This window comes from Ostrea edulis, chromosome 1 (assembly GCF_947568905.1).
Source record: "Ostrea edulis chromosome 1, xbOstEdul1.1, whole genome shotgun sequence".
NCBI lineage: Eukaryota > Metazoa > Mollusca > Bivalvia > Ostreida > Ostreidae > Ostrea > Ostrea edulis.
This window is the reverse complement of record NC_079164.1, coordinates 76,625,577-76,643,830: the sequence shown is the minus strand read 5'-3', so window position 1 is coordinate 76,643,830 and position 18,254 is coordinate 76,625,577. Positions and strand designations below refer to the sequence as shown.

The 18,254-nt window shown below is 36.7% G+C and overlaps 1 protein-coding gene across 1 annotated transcript; it reads left to right on the top strand.

Moving 5' to 3' along the window:
- Positions 1-2,203: 2,203 nt before the first annotated feature.
- LOC125680808 (solute carrier family 13 member 2-like) lies at positions 2,204-18,221 on the top strand. The gene is made up of 14 exons (XM_048920580.2): positions 2,204-2,362; positions 4,355-4,504; positions 5,081-5,196; positions 6,654-6,802; positions 8,271-8,349; positions 8,552-8,743; positions 8,935-9,054; positions 12,869-12,955; positions 13,157-13,261; positions 13,410-13,486; positions 15,781-15,905; positions 16,771-16,932; positions 17,671-17,808; positions 17,891-18,221. Exons 1-14 carry the CDS (start codon positions 2,261-2,263, stop codon positions 18,101-18,103), a joined length of 1,815 nt encoding a protein of 604 aa, XP_048776537.1. The 5' UTR covers positions 2,204-2,260; the 3' UTR covers positions 18,104-18,221.
- Positions 18,222-18,254: the final 33 nt, after the last annotated feature.

The window sequence follows — 18,254 nt, the reverse complement described above, 5'->3', positions numbered from 1 at the left end:
TGATTTTAACAAACCTGAATCTGCACTATATCAGAAAGCTTTCAAATAAATCTCAGCTTTTCTGGCTTAGTGGTTCTGGGAAGAAGATTTTTCCTATATATTTGTATGTAAAACTTTGACCCCCTATTGTGGCCCCATCCGACCCCCGGGGGCCATGATTTTAACAATTTATAATCTGCACTATATCAGGAAGTTTTCATATAAACCTCAGCTTTTCTGGCTCAGTGGTTCTTGAGAAGAAGATTTTAAAAGATTTTTCCTATAAATTTGTAAGTAAAACTTTGATGCCCCCCTTGAGGCCCCATCCAATCCCCGGGGTCCATGATTTTAACAAACTTGAATCTGCACTATATCAACAACAACAACAAAAAAAAACGGGAAAAAAAACAAACAAAAACAAACAACAACAAAAAAACTTTGACCCCCTATTGTGGCCCCATCCGATCCCGGGGGCCATGATTTTAACAATTTAGAATCTGCATTATATAAGGAAGCTTTCATATAAATCTTAGCGTTTCTGGCTCAGTGGTTCTTGAGAAGAAGATTTTTAAAGAGTTTTCCTATATATTTGTATGTAAAACTTTGATCCCCTATTGTGGCCCCATCCGACCCCCGGGGGCCATGATTTTAACAATTTACAATCTGCATTATATAAGGAAACTTTCATATAAATCTCAACGTTTCTGGCTCAGTGGTTCTTGAGAAGAAGATTTTTAAAGATTTTCCCTATATATTTGTATGTAAAACTTTGATCCCCTATTGTGGCCCCATCCGACCCCCGGGGGCCATGATTTTAACAATTTAGAATCTGTATTATATAAGGAAGCTGTCATATAAATCTGTTTTTCTGGCTCGGTGGTTCTTGAGAAGAAGATTTTTAAAGATTTTCCCTATATATTTGTATGTAAAACTTTGATCCCCTATTGTGGCCCCATCCGACCCCCGGGGGCCATGATTTTAACAATTTAGAATCTGCATTATATAAGGAAGCTTATCTATAAATTTCATCTTTTCTGGCCCAGTGGTTCTTGAGAAGAAGATTTTTTAATGACCCTACCCTATTTTTACCTTTTCTTGATTATCTCCCCTTGGAAGGTGGCCTGGCCCTTTATTTTAACAATTGAGAATTCCCTTTACCTAAGAATGTTTTGTGCCAACTTTGGTTGAAATTGGCCCAGTGGTTGTTGAGAAGAAGTTGAAAATGTGAAAAGTTTACAGACGGAAGGACGCCGGAATACGGGTGATCAGAAAAGCTCACTTGAGCTTTCAGCTCAGGTGAGCTAAAAACCGAGGTCCCGTGTCACAGCAGATGTGGCACGATAAAGATCCCTCCCTGCTCAAAGGCTGTAAGCGCCGAGCATCGGCCTTTGGCAATCTTCACCGGTAATGGTGACGTCTACATATGAGTGAAATATTCTCGAGAGGGACGTACAGCAATATATAATCAATCAATCGATTAATGAAGAACATTACAAAGATCACTTCTCTTCGGATCGATGAATAAGACATGATACAAAATCAACGCAGCCACGGGGCAACTCACACTGCTTGTAAGATAACTGGAGGCACTGGACATTATTAGAAGTTTTTGCTTCCCAGGCTTTCTGGTTTCATTCCTTATCTGACTCCATTTCTATTCTTACGTCACTTTCAAATATGTATGCCTATATTTTACACATTAGTATTGTCATAATACTGTATCATTATTAATTGATCCTTATTTTTTCCTGTAAGATCAAACAGTAACTTTTTTTCATAGGTCGCTGTAACCTAGGGCTCATCACCCTCGCATCACAAGCGGACATGTTTGAGTTCGATTCCCGGAGGACGCGGTAAAATTAAGACACTAAAAGTTTCATCGGCAAGCACATCGCTTAAAACGAAAGTCATGGGTTTTCAGATTAGACTTTAAAAACCGATACACGATAAAGACTCCTCGTTGCTACGGCTACTACATAGGTGAAGGACCTCCTGATCATCAGGCATACCTTGATGACCTCCCAATATCCGTAACAGCTTCTTGAATGGGAAGTAAAATAACGAATAACCAATAGAAAAAAGGTTTCCGAACTAGTGACACAGAATCTAATTCCTCAGTAGTGGTTCGTATTTTACCATATTAACCCCATTACATAACGACTTAATGCAGTGTCACGTGCATGATATATATATACAGGAAGGTGCTGCAGATATTAACATTTGAGATCAGCAACTTGAGTTAAAAAAGAGGAGTTGGTAAAGGAGATATTAAGATTTGATCATGGCAATTTTAAGACCATACATCAGGCGAAACATTAAGAAAATTATTTTGTTATCATTTCCTATTCTTTTGCTTCCTGTTCCAATCGCATTACAGTCAAAGGTATGTTGCATCCGATTTCAAAGTTCAAAATATTTACTTCAAATGTTTTTTTGTTTAAAAAAACCCTTTTGAATCAATTTAAGATTATCCATAATTATGTGTACATGTAGATCTGAATGTCCCAAGGTGTACTTGAAAAGCTCGTATTCGATAAGTTGTTTAATATGAGGTCGTTTGTCTGTTTTACGTCCCGTCGATAATTGTTCACTCATATGAAGACGTAATCAGCTGTAGATGAATTTAGACTTGTGCTTAGCGCTTACGGCCTAGTAGTGATGGTTTTTTAACGTGCCTACGCCTGCCGCGACACAGGACCTCCGTTTATAAAGTCATATCTGAAAGTTTCCGGATCCTCACTTCTGAACGCCGAACGTTTGGCGAAGGAGCAATCACAACCTATATTTAAGTCTTAGGTTTAAAACGGTCGCGGCACGACCTATGCTCTACCACTGCGCTACCCCGACCGGTTTTAGTCTCAGTATGAAGAATGGACATCCCAAAATGAAAAAAAAACTTGTAAACTAATACACGATGGTAGATTTAGCTGCTAGCAAATAGATGAAATTTACACGTGAATATATCTTTCATTTATTTACAGTCTTCGACGTAAATCGGTGGCCCGAGGCCAGTAAAATCGGGATCGGGCTTCTAAAAATATTTAACACAGGAGTCCGGCGGGCCTGTAAATGTCTGTACAAATAACGCGTGAGATTGACTCAAACTTTGTCATGACTTAGCAGTTAAATTTCGCATCGAAAAACGATCAACCATGCTGCTTTTTCTAAAGTATAGGGAGGGGGCTCGTCCGGGAAATTCAAAACCTCCCAAGCGTATTTCGCAATCACAACCATTAGATCCAAATCCCCCCCCCCCCCCCCCCCCCACACACACACACACACGGTCGTACGAGGAGAAAAGAGAACGAAAATTCATGCTCCATTAGACCGAGGGTAGACCTTGGCTAAGATTCGATTCTGGAGAAAACAAAATGTTTGGTACATGGTGTATACAAAACAAAGTGTCTGATTGTAAGTTTGTTTCTGGGACTGACAATTTTAAATTGTTTGCTGTAAAACAGCATGAAACAAGTAAATACAACAAATACTTTGCACCGAGATACGAGTAAATCGCCACCTCAACAGCCTCAAGCCAGATATCAGATGCCCACAAATGCTTAGAAATGCTTCGAAAGACGAACTATGATCGACTAGTCATTAAATTTAAAACAGCTCATGCTGTTGCAAAGCATCATAAGTCATTTCGTGATTATAGTTTCGTATGTAGACTACATATGTGTAGATGCTGCGAAAGGATTAGACGTTGGCAGTCAATACCGCAATGATAAAGCAGGGACATCTTTTGTCAAGTGTATTGCAAATGTCACAAAGAATGATATTGTTCAAAAACTGTCAGAAGCGAAGTTTGTTTTAGTTTTACCTGTGATGGTAGCACTGATTTAATTGGAGAAGAGCAAGAATTTTTTTTTTTTACGTTCGAGTCACAGGCAATTGTATCGCTTGGGGTCGAATTTACTATATAAACTCTTTATATAGTAAATTCGACCCCAAGCGATACAATTGCCTGTGGTTCAAGTGTGTACTAATATCATTTAAGATGAGTCAGATACAGATGATGAAGATGAGGATTATGGTTATGAAAGTGATGAAATGACTGAGGTGGAAGTAGACCTTGAGCTTCCGATGTATCTGCGAGATTAATATGTTGAAAAATAAAATAAGATAATCCTTTTAATGTCAGTTGTTCTCTAACTATGATCACCTTGACCTGTATTTTCCTACAGTAGAACATGCATGTATCAGAATCAGCATGCAGCACCTTGCAAATGACAAGTGGTCAAATTAGAAAAAAAAACATGTTGGGCTTGTAAAATATTGTTCGGGCTTGCAACATTATTATACTGGGAGGCCCGAAGGGCCTGTGGTTTACAAAGTTTTTCATGAAGACTGTTTCAATTCATAAATATATGTTTAGCCCGGAAACTGTGCCTATGGTTTCATGCTGATGGCGATCTTTTGGATTTTGGAGACCATGCCCCTTCCGGTGACGGCACTACTTCCAGTCTTTGTCTTTCCATTGCTGGGGGTCAGTAAGGTGAAGACTATGACCAGTCTGTACTTTAATGTGAGTAGTTCAATCTTCACTCGTCATGTGCTACTAGTATTACAACTACATGTTTAGATGTATGTGTGGAGGGTGTGGGTGGGTCACCTTCATGTGCATTATCACAGGAACCGGTAATTTAGTCTGTAATAATGTTAGTGGTCTATACTGACGTGATGTAGTGAGTAAAAACTTGTTTCTTTCCTTGTGGGATTTTTATTAGGGGGTAGTATGGTATAAACCCCTACTATTATTATAGACAAAATCACCGGTTTCTGTGATATTGTTTAGTATTTATTTGAAGTAGACTGCAATGTGCTGTTTATCGGGTAATTTTAGCGTCAGGAATATCGGATTTTTCTTCAAAATTTAGAGTTGAATTCTTTTGGCGCGATTTCATTTAGCAAGTGTATCATTTAAAGGAATTGAAATTTATGTTTGGCGAATTAAAGACCTACATTTCCAGGTCCCTCAAATTACCGGCTTTACGGTTCAATTCTTTCCGTTTAGTTAGTCTATATAAAAGCAAAGATTAACATGTTCATGCCGGAATGATGATATAACTACAATTCACAACAAATATTTCATTCTTCGCAGGATATAACGTTTGTGCTGATTGGTGGATTAAGTGTAGCGATAGCAATAGAGAAATGGGATTTACACAAGCGGATCGCCCTTAGACTGCTTCTTTTAATGGGATCACAACCGAAATGGTAATCCTCAAATGGGGACTTCTCTCTTATTCCAAAAGTTTCATAATTTGCACGTGTCACGTAGTTCATTGATCTCATATAAAATAGAAAGGCTCGTTGCAGTTGAGGCTATCCACGCTCGGGGATGTTTTGTGCCAAATCATCTTGTTTCTTTGATTTGTTCAATTGACTTGTTTCTTATTTTAAATTAACGTCCTTCCGCAAATTTTTCAATAATGTAGAGACGTCATCAGATGTAAGGGAAGTCCCACACATTTAGATCTATGGCGTGTAACAACTTGGGGCCATTGGGCAGAGAGGAATTTCTATCGTGCTGACCTTGACCGTGACCTTGTAGTTCGATTTTCAAAGTTTTCCCGTAAGACCCCGTGACTTAACCATTTAAATGTCGAGCGCTTAGTGAATGAATAGTCACTACAGCTTGCACGATCGATTTTCTTTTGTTTGCAAAGAAATATTAGCAGACATTATTTACTTTGAACAGAATGTACTAAGAAGACTGCAAATAAGTTTTATTTAGTTTTCTTTTTAACAAATTCAGCAGAAAAAATAATAAAAGGTAAACTATCTTAAGGACGGATTCTTGTCATTATTCAGACAAATTAGATGATATGCACCATATGTGAATTTATGTGATTATGATTCATAATTATAGAATTGTTTTATGTACATGGGAATTCGAAAATATGTTTCTACCATAAACCACGGGTACATTGTAGTTATATCGCTTGGGTTCGAATTTAAAAGTATTAAAGAGAATTTTTTACTTGCAAAACATGCAATAGACGAATTGATTTTGATCTGACACTTATTTTTTTCTATGGTGGAAACTTGCACTATATGACAAGAAAATATTGGTAAAATATGGACTGGGGCCGAATTTCGGGCCCAATCTAATTAAAATCAGACTTCTTCGATCCGCGCCGTATACTCTGCGATTATGAGCGTATTTTAGGATCTGATTTTAATTTGACTGATTTCGGTCCCAAATTGTCCCTAAAAATACTCCGAGCGAAGTGCATCTACTTTGATGAACACCGCAAAACTCGTCTGATACGGTAAGTGAAACTCGTCTGATACGGTAAGTGAGTATTGAAAAAAGAGACTAGTCCCTCGTACTCTTGACATTTGATTGAAGATGTCTAGATATCATAAAGGGCATTAGAATGTATAATTCAAATGATGTATGCATCTGTGCTGTATGCTTAATATTCTATAAAAGTCCATGAGGCTATTCTCTAAGATCAAGATATAGGACTCACGGCGGGTGTGACCGGTCGACAGCAGATGTTTACTCCTCCTAGGCACCTGATCCCACCTCTGGTGTGTCCAGGAGTCCGTGTTTGTCCAACCCTTATAGGAGTTATGAGATTGATCACTGTGCGTTATCTTCACCTTTCATTGGAATATTCACCCATTTTTCGATCATGAAAATATGTATGATTTAACATTTGTAGGTTGATGCTGGGATTTATGTTGATTACGTGTTTTTTGTCTCTGTGGATAAGTAACACCGCCACCACGTCTATGATGATTCCTATTGCCCAAGCCGTTCTTGTACAGCTCATGAAAACCAGAAAAAGAAATGTTGAATTGCTAAATAAAGGTGTGTAAATTTGTCGAATACACATCAAAGGCAATTCAAAATGGAAAATAATTCAAAGAGAGAATAGTAACCACATTTGCATAAATTAGAAATGAATTTCACCAGTTTATCATCTGTTTAATATTATTCATACACATTCATGATTCAGAGTTGTTTTACATTGATCATTGGTTTCACATAGCTCTTATCCTTGGACGAATTTGGCTTCACTTTTTTGGCACGCTGTTTTTGGCTATATTTAGCTCTAATACTTCATAGTTATTTCGGATTTCAAACATTTCGGTTGAGCATCACTGAAGAGACATTATTTGTCGAAATGCGCATCTGGTGCAACAAAATTGGTACCGTATAAGTTTTACATTTACCCATGAGTTTATATTCATCACTGATTTTACATTCTTTCTGTTAGAATTCCTATAGCCACAAACATTTATTAGCTGGCCTGTTCATTGTATTCTTTCTTCTTATATAACCTTCTACCTGAGAATCTCTTGTTGTGGCCTTCAATTAGACATTTTGATACGTCGACGTTTTATGTATTAAAAATATTTACTTTCATTCATATATTGAGTAGGAGTAGGATGGGGCCACAATAGAAGATCAAAGTTTTACATACAAATATATAGGGAAACTCTTTAAAAATCTTCTTCTCAAAAACTACTGGCCAGGAAAGTGGAAATTTACATGAAAGCTTTCTTACATGGTGCAGATTCAAGTTTGTAAAAATCATGACCCCAGGGGCTAGGATGGGGCCACAATAGGGGATCAAAGTTGTATATAACTAATAAATAGAAAAAAAATCTTTAAAATGTTTCTCCTTTTAAGAACCATTGGACCAAAGAAATTTACATTTGGACGGAAGCTTCCTGACATAGTTCAGATTCAAGTTTGTAAAACCATGGTCCCCTGGGGCAAGATGGGGCCACAGTTGGGGATCAAAAGTTTACATGCAAATATATAGGAAAAATCATTAAAAATCTTCTGAAAAATTACTGGACCAGAAAAGTTTACATGAAAGCTTCCTGACATAGTCCAGATTCAATTTTGAAAAAATCATGGCCCCGGGAGTAGGTTGGGGCCACAATAGTGATAAAAGTTTTATATGCGAATATATAGGAAAATTCTTTAAATATGAGCCAAGGTGACCGATGTGGCCCATGGGCCTCTTGTTCATTCATGAATGGTTTTATTTTCATAATTGATGTTCCATTGATACCGTCTTTCATACTGATTGTTAGACCATTCTTTGCACACTGATTTTGACTAAGGATTACTCCATTTACTTGATAACGATATAGGACTCACTGCGGGTGTGACCGGTCGACAGACGATGCTTTCTCCTCCTAGGTACATAATCCCACCTCTGGTATATTCCAGTGGTCCGTGTTTGCCAAACTCTTTAATTTGTATTTCTTAAAAGATCATTTCATTCATTTGCATAATACGTACAAATGTACATATTCTGCAGAGTTTGAGATAAGCGTGACAACGCCACTTTATAATGGAAAGCATGAAGAAAATGGAATGCAGAAACCCGAAAAAGCTGAGTAAGTTGATGCTACATATTAGACTCGTGAACGTGACTTCACCATGGGCACATAAGATTTAGGAATTTTAGTTCCTTCGTTAAGCAAGCGATGATTTGAAAGTTAGAGAAGAGCGTTTAATAAATTGCCGTGTGTTATACACACTCCTCACTATTATGCCCAAACATTGATAAAAACATGCTGATTTCTGGAATATTTACAGGAGTAAACAAGTGGTTGTGGCAATAGAAAAGAAAGAAGACGAAGAAGAATTCGATTTTGATACTCTGGACCCGTCGTCTCAGAAATTCTGTAAAGCGTTTTGCATGTGTATATGTTACGCCTCAAACTGTGGGGGGATAGGGACCCTTACAGGAACGGGGGCAAATCTGGTGATGAAAGGACAAGCAGATTTGTAAGTATAGTTCTTTATGAAACACGAATTCTATCGTACAGTACATTGATATGACCTAGCATTTCCGGAAATATAATTATTTTGATAAGGCAAACTGAATTTTCTTGACTTGTTGCATACATATTTTAAGAAATTATAAAATACATGGATTAGTTTAAATATTTTTCCATAGGTTTATTTTTCTCCATTAGGTTGGCTGGTGGCGAATCCGTTATCAATTATACCTCCTGGTTTATATTCGGGTTTCCCATAGCTTTTATCAACTGTATGATCACTTGGGTGGTTCTCCAGATAGCGTATTTCGGAGTAAAGTAAGATATCTATAAAACCATAGTTTTAGCGAGATAAAAGTTGGTGAGAATGTTTGTAACAATGAGCTTGTAGACACTATAGGCCGGGGTCCACTTCTGCTTCATACATGGATATTATATATATATACCCAGAAAACCTTATTGATACTGGAATCCAACAAGCAGAAAAAGTACCTATTTCAGAACTTCGGAAAACCTGCCAACAAGATACCAAACAGAACAACAATGTGCCTTTCGTCGTCACACACAATCCAAGGAATCACAATATCTTAAATACGGCTAAACGTTTTTTTCCAATTTTGGAACAATCCAACAATATGAAAAATGTGGTGAATTCATCTCAAATTATTAACAGCCGACGTCAGGCACCATGTCTAAAAAAAACTACTAACTCGAGCCAATTTCTCCCTGAATAAGGTCAAATACGTCAAAAAATGTGGTGACCCACGCTGCGGGACGTGCGAATACATAGAAGAGGGTGATTCCATTACTTTTAAATCCGGGAAAATATTGAAAGTCAATGCCAACATGAACTGTAAATCCGAGAACCTTATTTACTGTGCCACTTGCCCAACTTGTGGAGAAAACTACATAGGACAAACGAACAAACTTAATGTGCGAGTAAGGGTGCACAAACAACAAGTAAAAGATCCTAGCGTGCGGAACACCCCATGTAGTGAACATTTTGCGGAATGCAGGGGTGGTAAATTTAAAGTGTTCCCGCTCTTTAAAATGTGGACTGAAAATGAAATAACTCGCAAAGCCAAAGAGGACTATTTTATTAAATTTTTCAATCCAAATCTTAATAGAAAATAATTATTTGAATAATTGAACTACAATTTAGCATAATATTTTTACAAAATAGACAATTACCAAACACTACCGGTTAACGTTATTATGACGTCATAAAGGACTCGTTTAATTGACGTCATAACAAAGACGTTACTAAACAATTTTTGTATACATATTTGAACTGCCTGATGAACCATGCAGACATGGAGAAAGCGCTAGCAGTAAATGATTGTTTTTTATGGAATGTGTCATTCTGATTTTCAATATATATATATATATAAAGCACAAACAAACAATTATAGCACCCAACCTTACGTTTACCCCTAGGATCTAAACGATACATGTGATAATCAATTAATTAATATATAAAACACTAAATAATCACAACTAGGTCGTTGTGGCCGAGTGGACTTACGCACTGGTTTGACAATCTTGCTAGGCGGTGGGTGCCATACGTCGCTGGTTCGACCCCGGGCTGGGGCGAACATTTTCAGTACCTAGTTGTGATTATTTAGTGCTTTATATATATATATATATATATATATATATATATATATACTTCTTCTCCATCGTCAACTTCCCATATTTATGTAGCAATATTCCATTATCACCTGCATATGGTGTTTATACATCTCAACTGATTAGATATGGAAGAGCTTGTTCTGCGTATAGTCAGTTTTTAAATCGAGGCAAGCTACTGAAAAACAAGTTGATGGTGCAGGGGTTTCAACAGTCTCGTTTAAAGTCAGCATTTCGCAAATTCTATGGTCGTTATAACGATCTAGTTCGTCAATACAACCTCGCATTGGGTCAAATGCTGTCTGACGTGTTTCATGCCGATTGTTACGCCGTTCTTGGCACACTGATTTTGACTACGGATAACTCCGTTTACCTGATCAAGATGCAGGGTTCACGGCGGGTGTGACCGGTCGACAGGAGATGCTTACTCCTCCTAGGCACCTGATCCCGCATCTGGTATATCCAGGGGTCTGTGTGTGCCCAGCTATCTATTTTGTATTGCTTATAGGAGTTACAATATTGATCACTGTTCGTTATCTTCGCCTTTCAATGATATGATACTTCACATGTAGTTTTGTTATCAAGAGAAGAGTGGGCCTCCGTGGCCGAGTGGTTAGAGCATCGTGCTAAAAAATCACACGGCCTCTCACCTCTGGTCGGCGCGGGTTCGAATCCCACTCGCGCCGGTAAGTGAGAAAGTTTCCCAGTTTACTTGCGGAAGGTCGGTGGTCTCTTCCCAGGTACATTGTATCTGGGTTCTCTCTTCCACCAATAAAACCTGGGTGCCACCAGATAACTGAAGAATTGTTGAGTGTGGCGGAAAACAGCAAAACAATCAATCAAGAGAGGAAGAACCCTATAATGATTTTCGGGTCAAAAGTCACTACGAAGAAAAATCTTGTAGACACACAACCAGCCACAATTTTGCTTCATTAATTTGAATACAACTTTATGACAAACGAGATTACTTCAGGTCATCGTTAACTTTCCATATTTGTGTAACAATATTCCACGATAGTGTTTATGTCTCACAACTGATTCGATACGCAAGAGCATGCTGATTTGATTTGAACAGTATCGTATTCATGTTTATCCATGCTTGGTGGGGTTTTTCCTACGTCCCGTTGAGAATTTACCACTCATACTGAGGCATTACCAGTTGTAGATACATAGTAAATACACACATAAATAGGATTTGGCAAGAGCATGTTCTGCGTATGATCAATTGTTAAATCTACTGACAAAGGAGTTGATGTTACAAGGGTTTCAACAATTTCGTTTTAAGTCGGCATTTCGCAGTTCTGTGGTTATAATGATCAAATTGCAAATACAAGCTATCACTAAGTAGAATGCTCTATGACGTGTTTCATACCAACTGTTAAACCGTTCTTTACATACTAAATTTGACTAAAGACTACTATGTTTACCTGATCAAAATATAGGCTTACGGCGGATGTGACCTGTCAACGGGGGATGCTTACTTCCTCCTAGGCACATTATCCCACCTCTGGCATGCCAAGGGGTCTGTCCTTGCTTGTTCTTAATTTTGGGTTCTTTATGGGATTAATTATTGTTCGTTTTTACTACTTGTTCATACTTAACATGTAAGCTTGTAATCAAAAGACGAAGAACTCTTCATTTTAGGGTCAAAGTGGAACGTTATAGAAATAATAAACATTTACTGATCGCCTACATTGCGAGGGGATGCCCGGCTTTGTGAAGCTCTTGTTGAAGATGTCAGACATGTATAAACAGAAGTATAGATCGACATCTGTAATCGCACGTTTTTGTTAAACAGCCTAAAAATACACAAAAGCTGGTTAGAATGATAAAATCTTAGTTTTAAATCGGTTACATTATAAATACATATAAATTAATTGTGGATATCAAGGCAATTATTGTAAAATAAAAATTCAATGGGGAAAATACTAGCATAGGAGTTATTGCCCTAGACAACATTTTTATGCCCCGGTAATCGGGACATATACTTTTTAGTCTGTCTGTATGCAAAAACTTTAATCTTGGACATAACTTTTGAATGAATATGATAGGTCTTTCATATTTTACATATGTGTTCCTTGTGACAAGACCTGTCTTTTGTTACAAAAACATTTTACTTCATGACCTTCGTGTTTGACCCACTTTTGAAAAAACTTTTAACCTCGGCCATTGTCAACTTCGCTGTCATACGTGAATATCAGTGTTTCATAACAGCTTGCTTAAATAATATAATTGCTTATTTATAGAAAATCAAGTTTTCTATATTAAATAATTCACCCATATTTTATTGGATTTAGATAGTAAAATCACTAAAATAGATATATTTCTATCAGGCATAAAGTTTGACTAAAGATTTTGTCAAAAATCTATGACGTTACATTAGGATAGTAGAGCCACTCTTAAATTCTAACACGTTCAGAATAAGTGTCCCTGGATATCGATTTTGGTTATATCTTTACACATTAATTTTATTATACATACACAGGTAATATCTTTTTTTCAGAGCCCTATTTTGTCCTGCAAAGAAAGATGATTCTAATCGTGTCCAGGAAGTTATTAGAAAAGAATACAACAAGCTTGGAGATATAACGTAACAAGGCTGTTTCTACGATTAATATTGGATAATCATAAAATTGCAATGAAAATTTGAATAACTTTAATTCATTATAATGTAATAAATACGTAGAGGAACTAGCCAACAGTACATAATTACCAAGATATATACATTGGAACGAAAGCAGAGCATAGACATTTAGAGTGTTTCTTGTTGTACACAAGCTCCTCTTCTTAGATTTGCAGAGAAAGCAGTACTTGGTCATTTCATTGTTATGATTATTTTATGGTTTTCTCGAAACCCAGAGTTTTTCCCCGGATGGGGTTCTCTTTTTGAAGATGGGTAAGCTAATTTTTGGTTTTTATTTCTAGGTAGTAAAATATCTTTGTAGCAATTATTCATTTCTTTTCTTATAAATTATGAGAGAAAAGTTAACGACTGCAAACAAATCTGCGAGCATTTATATAATAAATAATTTGGAAAACTGTAGATACCATGGTGATTCCGTCCCAGCCATGATGATTATGGTCAGCTTGTTCATATTTCCAAGCAGACGTAGGATCAAAGGTACTTTGTCTTTTGTATGCTATCATCGTTTCACTTAGACGTCTCCATGAGTGAAAAAATATCGAGCGAGACGTTAAGCAAGATACAATCAATCAATCGCTTGAACCAAATGTTTCTGTGAACTTGACTGATTTTGCAATTAACCAGACACAAATAGACATCTTGCTTTATTTTACTCAGCCACCATATAAAAGTATGCCTCTTTTTAATATCGCCTGCTTGGCAAATCAGGAACACATATCAAACTTAAACTGGTACAAATTTTCTTCTCGTAGTCTTAAGTAAGTATTGTTTTTTTTTTAATTATTAGCGAAGCTTTCTGTTTAGCCGAATACAATGTATAACAAATAAATATTGTACTGTTTTGGTTTGATTCTTCTGAGCTATCAGAATTTGGAGGTAAGGATGAAGTTCTCTAATTTGTTATTTGTCTTTGAGAATCATCCCATGAAGGGATGCAGTCAACAATTGGGCAGATTTACAAACCTATCTTTTGATTTTTTTTATCGAAGTGATCATATAGAAATTTCTTGTATCTCAAACAATACAAATGCACCAAGTGTAGATAACAGACTGATATTGTATCAACATATGAGGGTCTCTACATCCCAGTAGATAAGTACTTCGTTACTATCTTGAAAATACGGATGTATATTTAATTGCTGGGATAAAATTTAGAAATTCATTTCAAAATTAAGGATTATATCTCCCTCATGCATAGCTCTGATCCTTGGACGAATTTGCCTCCAGCTTTTGGCCCTTTAGTTTTCCTTTTAACTCTTACAAGTTTATTGTCATTTCGAATTTCCAAAATTTCGGCTTGAGCATCACTGAAGAGACATTATTTGTCGAAATGCGCATCTGGTGCATCAAAATTGGTACCGTATAAGTATTACATCTCAAAGAATTATAATAAAATTTGGTCGCTAATTAGTTCATGATCATAGGAAAGAACAGGAAACCTTGACACAAATTGAAGTTAAAAGTGCTTTCTACATAATCAATACGTGTATCTACATACTGTACATACTAATTTTGACTACGGATTTTTCCGTTTACTCACTGTGCGTGTGACCGGTCAACAGGGGATGCTTACTTCTCCTAGGCACCGGATCTCACCTCTGGTGTGGTTTGCCATTCTCTTAAAGTTGTATTATTTATAGGAATTGAGATTAATCATTGTTCGTTGTCTTTTTTAAATCAAGATAAGTTCATTAGTTTGGTGTCGTGCAACCCCTTATCAAAGTAAATATACGTCAATGTCCTTTCACTTAACCTGCGTTGCTACGAGGTCGTCATAACATTGTGACTGCTAAACAGCTTTTGTTGCTCAGACTGGATCCTATTTAATCTTTCGGTGATCTATAACCTAATGTTGATCGTCAAATTCATTTCAAGCAAACAAGTTCGGTATAAAGGACTCGGTATTATCAGGACTGACGCAGCATATAGTTTCAACATGGTGCTGTAGATTTTGCTTTTAATGCCTCTCAATTACTCAATGAGTCCTCAACAATGCTCTATCCTGGGGCCAAAACATTTACTGATTGCTTTCGTTGCCCACCAGTGAAGTCTATAGACGTCAAGACATGAAATAACACTGTTGTGCGAACAAAACTCGAGTAAAAATCTTGTTATAGCCACGTGACAAATGGAGTGAAGCATCCACAAAACTCGTGTGTACTTGGACTTTGATAAACTTTAACATCCTCAAGGTTATTCAAGAACTGAATTCTATTTGCTCCAAATATCTAAAGATTTATCGGTTTATGTAACAATTACTTCGGATTATCAAATCAAATCGATTAGAAGCAGCTCGAAAGCATGTCTGCATACTAAAACGATCGGAGAACATTGTTATAAGTCAGCGGCTACCTTAAAGAATCTCATATGGGAACGAAAATCACTTAAAACCGTTTTCCCTTATCTCTCAGTAAGACGTAATATAAACTTTCTCTTTTTAAATATATGAAACACAATTAATCATTAACCGCATATATTTGTTAGAAAATTGGAATATTCTTATTTTGATCAAGGGCGGATAACTCTTTCAAAACGTTTCAAGTGCAAAAAAATCTTCTCTAACCATTTACCATTCAAATGAATTTCATTCATTCAATTTTGATCATTATAAAAATTTATTTAACAAAAACATTCCTCCTGATTTAAATCATTCACAATTGTTCAATCTCGTATATTGAATACCTCAAGACCCGTAAAGAATTTATTCATGCGACCGAACTCAACCACTGATGCCAGTGTAATCCTCTTCACAACTATGGGGTATCTTGTAGATGACCCTGTCGACAACATCAAGGAAATCCCGCCATTATTGGATTGGAAAACAGTTACAATGCGCATGCCCTGGAATGTCGCACTGCTGATAGGTGGCGGATTCGCTCTGGCAAGAGCATGCTCGGTAAGTGAAACAATGGACGGTAACGGAATTAATATGCGGTAAGACCTTATAGTGTACGGGAATCAATGCACCGTAAGTTTGATTGATTGATTTTATATTGTTTAACGTCCCTTTCAAAAAAATTCACTCGTATGGAGACGTCACCATTGCCGGTGAAGGGCTGCAAAATTTAGGAACTACGGTAAGGGAAACAATAGTCTGTAAGGTTAATGCAAACAATGCTCGCTAAAAATAATAAAACAGCTTGGTAACGGTAAAGAAAATACACGGTAAAAGAAGGGAAAACTGCACGGTAACAGCTAAAAAAAAAGTGCACGCTAAAAAGAAAAAAAATCACGAAGTAAGAAAATCGGCTCGGTAACGGTAATGAAAACAATGCACGGTAAGTGTATGGGAAATTATGTAGAGTACGAGAATGAAAAATGATGCACAGAAAGACTTATAAAAAGCAGTACACGGAATAATGCACAGTCAGAGTTAAAAAAGCAATACGCGTTAGGAGAAAGGAAAATAATGCACGGTAAGGAGAATTATAGTGTAATGTCATTAAAAATTTTACCAATTGAAATGATAGCCATGTCCTCGTGAATGTGTGCATGGATCTCGATAAATATAGTACGACTATTTTAACGGCTGGGAATATTCAGACAGAAATGAAAGTAAAATGTACATAACAAAAATAAATTTCATATTTTAAAATACATAAGGGTATGAACAATAAATAACATTAAAAATATTGACGTGAATGCTGAAGAAGATATTATGACAATAAAACTATATTTGACATGTAATCAAAATCGTTGTGATATCATATTTGTTTTACAGAAGTAGACAAAATATGCAATACTAAGTGTTTATTCTTCAGGAATCTGGGTTATCTGTTTGGTTAGCCAATCAAATGTCCGCTTTTCAAGACATCGATTCCTGGCTAATGATATTTGTCATCAGTCTCATCGCATCGTTTGCTACAGAAGTTACTAGTAACACCGCCACGTCAACGTTGATTGTGCCTATCTTTGCAGAGCTAGTATGTTTTGAATATCTTATGTACATATACATTGTTTACTGTGCTTCTTTACTATTTTGTTTTTTATACTCCTTTGATAAAATACATGGACAATAACGCGCGTCGTACTGGCTGATTTCATCATAATGGTACATGCACGTACAAAACAGTACTACTAGTGCGTATGTACACATGATGGTGGAAAGCTGCTTTAGTGAACTATTGATCAGAGTTTAATTTGTTTTGTTAATAATGGTTCACGCTTAGTCTTCTCCCAAACTAATAAATCAATGGAAAGTAAACTTTCCACAAAACAACCACGAGTAAAGAAAATTCTAGTTTGTTCAATGTAGGGCATGTCACCTTTCTTAAAAATGGCGAATTAAAAAAAAACAACTCTCCCAATGGCAGGACTGCAACAATCCTAATCCATCTTTTATAGCTTATTTTTGCCTCAGACAATGTAAACATTTTTTTATTATGTAGCACAAGACGGTTGAACATGTCTCAACCCAACCCAACCCAACCCCCACTTATTAGAGGGGAATGGGGCACACACACACACACACACACACACATATATATATATATCCCTCCACCGTTGAATTGAATGTCTTATTAACATCAGTCAGGAAGACTGTCTTGTATGATATTTATCATACGAGTTAACGTAAAAAGACATCGTACGTTGGTTGGTTGTATGTTGTTCAACGTCCCGCTCGAGAATTTTCCACTCAAATGGAGACGTCTTCTTTGTAGGCTATAGGGATGCATAAAAATCCCATTTACATAATGTTGCCAGCTGCCATATCAACGTCGTTTGCGTTCATGTTGCCAGTTGCCACTCCACCAAATACCATCGCCTTCTCCTATGGTTATCTGAAAGTTATGGATATGGTATGATTAAAATCCATGCTCGATATTTTTGTTCACTCTCAATAAAACCCGCATTCTATGAAATTATTCATGTTTTCTTTAGGTAAAGATTGGATTCATACTGAACTTGCTTTGTGTCGTCGTGTTGACTGTTGCCATTAATACCTATGGAATGGTGTTCTTCAAACTAGACGAGTTTCCGGATTGGGCTGAAAAAATCTTGAAGTCATCTACCGAAACTACATCATTGGGACCTAACATCACAACGTCTTATACAGACGGAGTGATATATAACTTCTCTTTGCCATTACCATGAAATGGGCATTTTAGTTTACAATAACCAACTTGTTAAAATCAATGTTGTGAAATATCTGTTTTGCTTACATACGGGTTATCGTTGTTCCTTTCGAATAAAAAGCAAATCTATCCTTACAACTAGATTTTTCTATTTATACAAAATTTATCTT